The 9,017-nt window shown below is 41.5% G+C and overlaps 1 protein-coding gene across 1 annotated transcript; it reads right to left on the reverse strand.

Annotated features, from left to right (window-relative positions):
• Nucleotides 1–1,837: 1,837 nt before the first annotated feature.
• Nucleotides 1,838–3,799, reverse strand: LOC108934611 (leucine-rich repeat-containing protein 4C-like). The gene has a single exon (XM_018752551.1). The coding sequence runs from the start codon at nt 3,734–3,736 to the stop codon at nt 1,838–1,840; it is 1,899 nt and encodes a 632-aa protein (XP_018608067.1). The 5' UTR covers nt 3,737–3,799.
• Nucleotides 3,800–9,017: the final 5,218 nt, after the last annotated feature.

Genomic DNA, 9,017 nt, shown 5'->3' on the forward strand with positions numbered 1-9,017 from the left:
ACCTTTATTCTGGTTTCTATTATCAATGTTCCTTATTTTCAGTGAAAATCTGTAATGAAATGTACATATTTTTTATTATTACTGTTTTTATTTTCAAAATGTTTTATATAAATATACCACTAGAACAGCATTCCCTCTCAAAAATAAGAAAGAAAATGTTTTCTCCGCATGAGCCCAAGTATCTTTTTTTTTTTTTTTTTTTTGAACAGACTGAGACAAAATAGAATAAAATTTCAACACTAGAACTCAACTTTGAAATACCAAAACCAAATCAAGATGCTAGGAGACCATATTCAATGTTCTGATTTTAAGAGATCTGAGACAGATATCCCACCCATACTCTTTACACTGCACACAAACACAAACGGGTTGCTACGTACAGGAAAGAATGGTTTACGGTAACTGCTAAGTGATTGTAAACTCTTTCGGGGACTCAGTGTGATCCAGCGTCATCACCCATTGGGTTGTCACAGAAGTCACTAAAAGACCACATACTTGAAGCAGATATTACACAAGCAAGAGTGTATCACAGACTTCCCATATAGCATGTGTCTGTACAAAGAGTGGCTGTAAAAAGGCAGAGGTTGTGGTTATTTGCTGAACAACTGGGAAGAAGTATGTCTGTTACAATGAGCTCAAAAAACTGTGGTTGCCTGTATTAATCTTCAGTCAAAACGCAATTTTAAGGAACGGTTTAAGACGTTTTCAAGTCCACAGTTCACATGTAGGTCAAAAAACTTCTGCTCAGGCCTATTGATTAAGAGGATTGTGAGATTTTTTGAATGGCATTAATCACAATGTTTGCTTCAAGTGTGCTGAAAATGGTTACGGTAGACTCCTTGCAACATTTAACTGCAACAACAATATTAATACAGAATGGATTTCATTATTACAGGAAGAAAAAAAAATCAATGAGGAAGATCAACGAAATTTGCATAAATATAAAGCAAGATATTTCTTGCAAGCTCTAGCTGTAGCACCCAGTCACTGATGTCTGTAGTGACTGTATTGGACAAATGGTCAGACAGATACACTGAATCACCTGTAGTGATACGACCAAGAGGTATTCAATTTCAGGTGCGACATTGTGAGATTAATAAAATATTTTGCAACCTCCACTTTCTGTCTATGTTTTAATACATTTTCTGTTTGATTACATCCTGAATTATCTGCCGTGTTCTCTTTAGATAAGCACTAAAGTGTGTGTGTTTTCCAGGCTGTAAATGAAGGCAGGTGAAGTGTGACTGCATTTTAAATTTTAAGCCGTGTGCTATGTATATTTTATATAATACCACGCTAACGCTTTTTATTTATTCCTTCTATCAGATCATTTTTTCAGTGCTCTATCTTTGCTATAACCCCAGTTAACCTAAAACGTTGTTCCTTCAACCTTAATTGATGGGTTTTAAACATTTAACTTTATTTAAAATACTCTGAACCGTAATTTCTCTGTATAATATTAAAGCAACCGACATAGTGTTGAATCAGCAGATTATTGGAAAGAGTTTACAAGAACATCATCCTCAGCAAACCATTCTTTCTCACAGTGAACAAAAGAAAGAAAAAATAAGTGCCAAAAAAAACATTTTGCCGAACACATTTTTTCTTGTTTTAACTATTACACGTTTTTTTTTCTTCATAATAAATACCCTTTGTTTTGTAAAGACACTTTGAAACTGGAAATACACCATGGTTTTCAATGCAGTTTATAAAGGTTACCACCCATTGCTGCACTTCCACACTTACCAGTTATTCTTCTCCATTTATTGTCTTTCTATTATTATCAGTAACATATTTAAATTAGAATTTTTTTTTTTTTTTTTTTTATTAAAAGAAGTTAGATTTGGGTCTCTTGTACATTGTCTTTTGAGGTGGCTCGGATTAGCAAAGGCTCGTGTCCGGAACTGTGCAAGGAGCTCAGAGCCGAGGCATGGTTGTACAAAGTCTTGTAGGAGTTGTAGTGGTTCAGGTGCTCGTGCTCCAGAGGAGGCAAGGTGAGCTGGGCCTCCATAGCCGGCCCCGCTGTGAGCTCCTCGTCCACGTTGATGATCTCGATGGTCCGGGTGGGAGACTGGTGGTTCTGCTGGTGGTGCTGTTTCCTCATCTTGTAGAAGATGACAAGCATGACGGCAGCCATGAGTGTGATGGCCACAAAGCAGCCAATGATGATCTTGGTGGTCTTCATCACCTCGTCCAGCCCGTTCGGAGAACCTTCCCCCACCTCTGTCACAGGAATTGTGAAGGTCCTCTCTGTGGTTTTGGTGGAGAGAGGCGTCTGTATGGTCGAGGTCTTCCATCCACTGGAGAACGGTGTGGGCCTCCTATTGTGTTGCCCAGGAGTCCTATCTTTATTGTTGGGCTCAATGGTCTCTACAGTGACAGTGGTGAAGTAGCTGAATCCACTGTTCTCTACCGAGGAAACGTTGAGCATGGCCGAAGCCGTCGTGTTGCCCACTGAGTTGCTGACCATGCATGTGTAGGTGCCCGTGTCCTGCATTGTGACGTTGGTAAAGTTAAGGGTCCCGTCATTAAGCACTGAGATGCGAACCTTGTATGCACCATGGGTCATGACAGAACCATTAGGGGTGATCCAGCTGATGGAAGTCAAAGAACTTGTTCTACATTTCAGCTCTGCAGGCATACCCTCAGTCACATTGAGGTCTGCTGGAGGCTCCACAATAACGGGGGCATAACACTGGAAATAGTTTGGGTCAAGTTCCCCAATGTAGCGCCCTTTGTGGCTGGCAGGCGAATTGCAGCGGGCACAGCAACTGGTGTTTGCTGGTACCATTTCCTTCAGCCACCAGCTGAGCCAAAGAATATCACAATTACAGTTCCAGGGATTGTGATGCAAATGCACTCTCTCCAGGTGGTGTAAAGGGGTAAAGAGATCATAGGGAAGGAGAGTGAGGTTGTTGTGAGCCAGATTTAGCTCCACTAGCGACTGCAGATCATCAAAGGAGTTCCTCTCAATGGTGTGAATTTGGGCATGCATCATCCACAACTTTTGCAGGTGGATCAGCCCTTTGAATGAGCCAGGCTGGATGACAGAGATCTGGTTGCCCGACATCTCTAGTTCATCCAGCCTTACCAGAGGAAGAAGGTTCGGGACCTCTTTCAGGTTGCACATACCCAGGTTCAGGTAACGCAGGTTGCTGAGTCCCTCAAAGGCTCTGTCCGAGATATAAGAAAGCCGTTTCAGTTCACCTAAATCGAGCCTCCGCAAGGAAGGCACCCGATTAAAAGCGTAGGAGGGTATGCTCTCGATAGGGTTGTTCCTCAGCCAGAGCTCCTTCAGCTTGGAAAGGTACTCGAAGGCCCCATTGGGAATGGTGGTCAGACGGTTGTCAAAGAGCTCCAACGTGTTGAGACTTGTCAGTCCATTGAAGGCGCCAATCTCGATGCTGCGGATGTGGTTCTTACTCAGCTGCAGGATCTCCAGGTGCAGCAAGTGCTTGAAACTGTCCACCCTGATGACCTGTATCAGGTTCTCTTGAAGGTTCAAGTAACGCGTGTTGGTAGAGATGCCATCAGGAACTTCCTTCAGGCCGCGGCGGGTGCAGATGACCTTGCTGAACTGGTTGCTGCAGGAGCAAACGGAGGGGCAGGTCTGGGCTCGTGCCATTCCTGCCACCACCAGCAGCTGAAGGGCCAGCAGGAGCACAAATAAAGGGTTGCTCAGAGCCCTTTTCCACCTAGGACCTCTCATCATCTGCTCCTGTACGTAGTATGTCATCTTCTTTAAAATTCATAGTTTTATTGACTGGTGGTCCCTTTTTTGGGAATCTGGGCAACCAAGGAGTCTAGAAGTTTAAAAAAAAAAAAAAAAAAAAATCTCAGTTAAAATGGACTTAAAGGTCAAGAGCATGTTTATAGTCAAGCACACAGTTAGATGTTGTAGGTCAATCATTGTGCAATCTGCAAAAATGAATGAATTATGTAGTATTTTTGTGCTCAAGAGGACACAATCAATTGAAAATCAATCTGAGAAAGGACACAAGGAACAACACAATAATAAAAAAATGTCTTAAATACGAATATTTTTTGACATGCCTCCAAAAAGTATTTTACAGTAATAGCTATATAAATGGATTAAATTGTAAATGGATAATTGCACGTTTAAGCAAGTGTGTTTAAGTATATGAGGAAAAAAGAAAGTGATCTGATACTGAAGGCTAATCTTCTGCCAGAAATTAAGTGTTTATATTGTCATCACAGAATACACTGAGGGGAATAGAAATTTCAGTGTAATTTAACCTATAGCAAAATACTGAAAATATATACATGAACAAAGAAAGCATTAAGAGCACAGGGTAAATATTCTTAGCTCTTCATTGTTTTTTTTCTTTCAGCACAATGTATCTTCTTTTCCAGGATTGCTGTTTTATCTCTGAATTCTAAAACGACAATGGTTTTATACAGGCAGACTAACTCCACCCCTAACCCTCATACAAATGCCAAACTATATACCAGACGCAACCTTTGGAGTGTGTTTGATATCCATTTCTATTAGGAAACTTTGAGCAAAATCCTTGCGCTCTTTCTCAAATGCAAACAATCCCTACAATTAAGACCTATTCCTACACTTGTCTCTCAAAGGAAAGAACTGAAAAAAGGCCAAGATCATGTTGCTTAATTTTATTTAGTTGATATGATGGCACACATGTCAGAAACACTCTGTTCAGAACTCCTCTAATCAAATGCTTCTGGAATATTTTAATTTTGAGTAACACAAGTCCTCAAAAATATATACAGGATGTGGTTTGACTAAGAAGTAGAACAACAGTGTAGACAACTTCCTAGCTACCCCACTAAGGACGTACATGATGTCCTACCACGGCTTGATGATCAGGTTTTTTTAATTGCTATAATTCATAAAGAGTAGGGGGTGCGGTGGCGCAGTGGGTTGGACCGCAGTCCTGCTCTCCGGTGGGTCTGGGGTTCAAGTCCCGCTTGGGGTGCCTTGTGGCGGACTGGCGTCCCGTCCTGGGTGTGTCCCTTACGCCCTGTGTTGCCGGGTAGGCTCCGGTTCCCCGTGACCCCGTAAGGGACAAGCGGTTCTGAAAATGTGTGTGTGTGTGTGTGTAATTCATAAAGAACGACCAATTGCTCCAGTCATACAGCCGTTTGTTTCAATGTACAGGCTTATGTTTTGCTCATATATCAGCATGTAAAATATTTATATATACATTAACTATTCTGAGCACTGCCGCCTCACAGCGCCTGGGTGGTGCAAGAAGATGTAGGTTCGATCACCGCTCAGCCTGTGTGAAGTTCGCATGTTCTCCCCGTGTCTGCGTGGGTTTCCTCCGGGTGCTCTGGTTTCCTCCCACAGTCCAAAGACATGCTGTTCAGGTTCCCCCGTAGTGTGTGAGTGACAGAGAGTATGCGTTACACTGATGCATGGCTGAGTGACCCAGTGTAAGTAGTATATCTAGCAGTGTAAGTCAGTGCAGCGAATAAGGTGTGGGCTGGTAACATTACATAGCATCTGTTGTAAGTCGCTTTGGACAAAAGTGCCTGCTAAATAAATAAATATAAATGTATATTAAACACATTTCAGCTGTATTACAGAATTCAACTACTTAGCTGGCAATTCAGTGGTTTGATTTATATAACAATAAATTTTTCTCTGAGGGATACTTGTTTCTCCCAAAACAACAGAAAAAAAAGTTTTAATGGTTTTCACTATTTTCCTCATTTTTAGAGAATGCTGTAAAAAAAAAGTTATATTGTTTATTGTCTCTTTTGACAAATTGCAGTTTCACCTAACTTCTATAGTCATTACCTTAATTAATTCCCATAGACCTAAGGTGCCTAAAATATACGCAAGTTTTCAGAGACGGGAACTAAAGAGTCAGCAAGTGAAGAACTCTTTTTCCTGGATCAAGTGCCGAGGTGAATCTAAGAGATTTTGAGCAAAACATGCCAACACCAGCGGAGCCATAAAAGATTAGCACCTTGTGCCCTACCGCTCATGAGAAATTAATGCCAAAATAAATTAGGGTTCATTATTTTATTGTAACCATGGAGAAAGTTGTTTTACAAAATAAGTCTGCAAATTATCCAGCCATTATTACCTCTGAGGTATCTATCATAAATAAATATGTAAGCTAATTAGGCATATTATTTGCCCTAATTACAATGTTACCACAAGATCTGAAATCATTAATTATTTTACCAGCTTTTAAGTTTTGAGTACCGTTTACTTTGTAAAGATCTGTTATTAAAATCTTTGTTTTGTGGCTCCAAAACACAAGCATGCTTCTTCACAAATACAGTGTTTTGTAACCACACACACATTTTCAGAACCGCTCGTCCCATACAGGGTCACGGGGAACCGGAGCCAACCCGGTAACACAGGGCGTAAGGCCGGAGGGGGAGGGGACAGACCCAGGACGGGACGCCAGTCCGTCGCAAGGCACCCCAAGCGGGACTCGAACCGCAGACCCACTGAAGAGCAGGACCCGGTCCAACCCACCGCGCCACTGCGCCACCGCCGTTTTGTAACCAGTTTTTCCAATATAGAACAATAATACCTCGTAAAACTTGGGATTCTGGTATTTGCCAACTAGGTACACAATGACAATGTAACTGTGATGACTTCTGTTGTGGAAATTACAGACACATCCATTTAGGTATGAATTTGAAGCTCGGGTATACGTATATTTGCACAGGTATATTATGTTAATATTAAGTATATACATATTTGCATACTAAAGGTGTATGCAAACTGGTTCAAATATGGAGGACAGTGGTCGGGGTTAGTTGTCAGAGGTGTTGCCTTACGATTTGAAGCTCCTGGATTGGTAGTTCCACCACCTCTGAGCAAAGAACTTTCCCTGTATTGATACAGTTATAATATCCTGGAACATCAGTGGATAAATAATTGCAAGTAACTTTGTACAAATGTTACATTGTAAGTCACCCTGGGCAGATGAATTGCATAAATAAATAATATAATATGAAAAACAAAAAAGAAGAGATCGTTTTTTTGCAGCATTTTCACATTTTGAAGGACGAGCTATTGTTGCTGTTTATATACAGTACGAGAGATCTCCTTCCTATTATAGCTTGAAAGCAGTTTTTTATCGACATCAGAGCTTTTTTCATCTTTTGCTGTGATTTGAAAATTCATGGCTTTCAGCTTCGTTTTACAAAATGCGGGATTAACGACAGCCCTGGACGAGTAAATGGATTCTCAAATCAACCCACGAAACAAACAAGAAAATAAAATATAAATTTACAAGATCCATATGCATAATTGCTTCCAGAGCACTGAAACCTATTTTTTTTTTTATCACGTGGCCAGTAAGAAGATTTAGCACAAGCAGGCAAGGGAATTAGATGAAAAGGTGATAAACAAAACAAGATTAAAAATAAGTATTTTTTTCTACTTTCATCCTGGAGATGGTGAATTGCCAACAACTCCTCAGATAGTTGTCAGAAAAATGCCTGGAAAAATCAAGTGAGATCTTAAGCGGAATCAGAGTCACTTCAAACATGTCAAATTACCATTTTAAACAAATTGCTTAAACAGGTCCCTTAATGTGTAATTTTTGGATGGTGCGGATGCGATGAGCATTTCTCATCTTCTTTAGGTGAATACTGATGCCAAAAGAACACATAGCCAATTACTGTGATTATACAAATCATTATTAAAGAAAAAAGATACTGGCATGAGAAAACGCACAAGAGCCACTGTGAAACACTTCAATCAGCTGGAGCCGTGAATGTCGCGATGGAGAGAGGCTGCATGGGACTGCTGCGGTGCTGACTGCTCGACTGGGAACAGCTTGTCCCAGCCTGACCCATGGGGCTCGACTGGAGCAGAAATGAGGACAGTTAGGAGGTTTCTTAGCTGGTGACCAATAGGCTCTGTGAGGAAGCAGTGATTTCAGTGCAAGTGCAGGCCTGCGAGGTTGAAAAGTGGTGGCGCTTCCGTGAAACAAACAAACAAATGAGTAAATAAAGTGCAATGGGAATTTATGACAATCCTAATACACAGAAACGAGACATTTGAAGGAAGGAGGTTGGTCTTATTGACAGATGAGGGGATATGTTACACACGTGGGTCCAGCCGGCGAGTATTTGAAGGACACAGGGAGGGTCAGGGGTCAATCTATGCCTAAATCTGTCCAGCATGGAAAGTGCCAAGTGACGAACAAATGAAACCAACAGGTTTGCCTAAACTTTTCACTGGTATTAGATAACATCTCATTTCTCTTATTCGGTTTCTCTTAACAGATACTGAAACAATTACGAGCCGTTCAGACACGAAATACAGGCCTGTGGTTTCAGAAGATAAAAAGCAAAATATGTCACAGTCGATCAGTACAAAGAAAAAAATGACCCTAGAAGGTTCTGGACATACAACAGAAACGAAGAGGGGGCGTACGACCCCACAGAATAAAAATAAAATTAATGTAATGGTAAAAGCGCAAACTGAAATTCCATGACATCTTCAGCTTAAAAGAATTTACAGCAAGGGCTCTAGGGAAATCTGTTTGGCACTGGAAAAAGGCAACGAAGAGCCAACAGAAGAGAAACAAATCACTCCTGTGCTAACTGAAACCCCCTGTCACATTTTAATGGAAGGCATGGTTGATGCTCAGATTAAAATGTAGAGCTGCCTTTTCCTTTTTTTAATACACGGCAAAGCGACACAGCTGGGCAGAGCGGGACTGGGTTTCTATGCCAGATATTATAGCGTGAGAGGGACACGCGGCACCTCGCCCCGGCTCGGCGTCTTACTGCCCTTGTAAGTGATGCACGACAAGGGTTTCTTGCAGCGGCAAGGGAGCTCTGGGGTATCAGATCACGGGGTATCATTCCAGACTACATCTGGGTTCAGTGAGCAGGACCTTTTCAATGTGTGTTTTACACACAAGAAAACCCCTCTTCGCCCGGCTCGAGGAACGCGTGATGACGGAGTCCTGCAAGTGCTGCCCCTCGGGTAATGTCTCCTCTCGGTTGGATTAGGAAAGGGCTCCAGCATCCATGTATATCAGAAGTGT

Source organism: Scleropages formosus, chromosome 11, assembly GCF_900964775.1.
Source record: "Scleropages formosus chromosome 11, fSclFor1.1, whole genome shotgun sequence".
Lineage (NCBI taxonomy): Eukaryota > Metazoa > Chordata > Actinopteri > Osteoglossiformes > Osteoglossidae > Scleropages > Scleropages formosus.

Coding starts and splice junctions, on each gene's coding strand:
- LOC108934611 (XM_018752551.1), bottom strand. CDS start 3,736: ATGACATACTACGTACAGGAGCAGATGATGAGAGGTCCTAGGTGGAAA.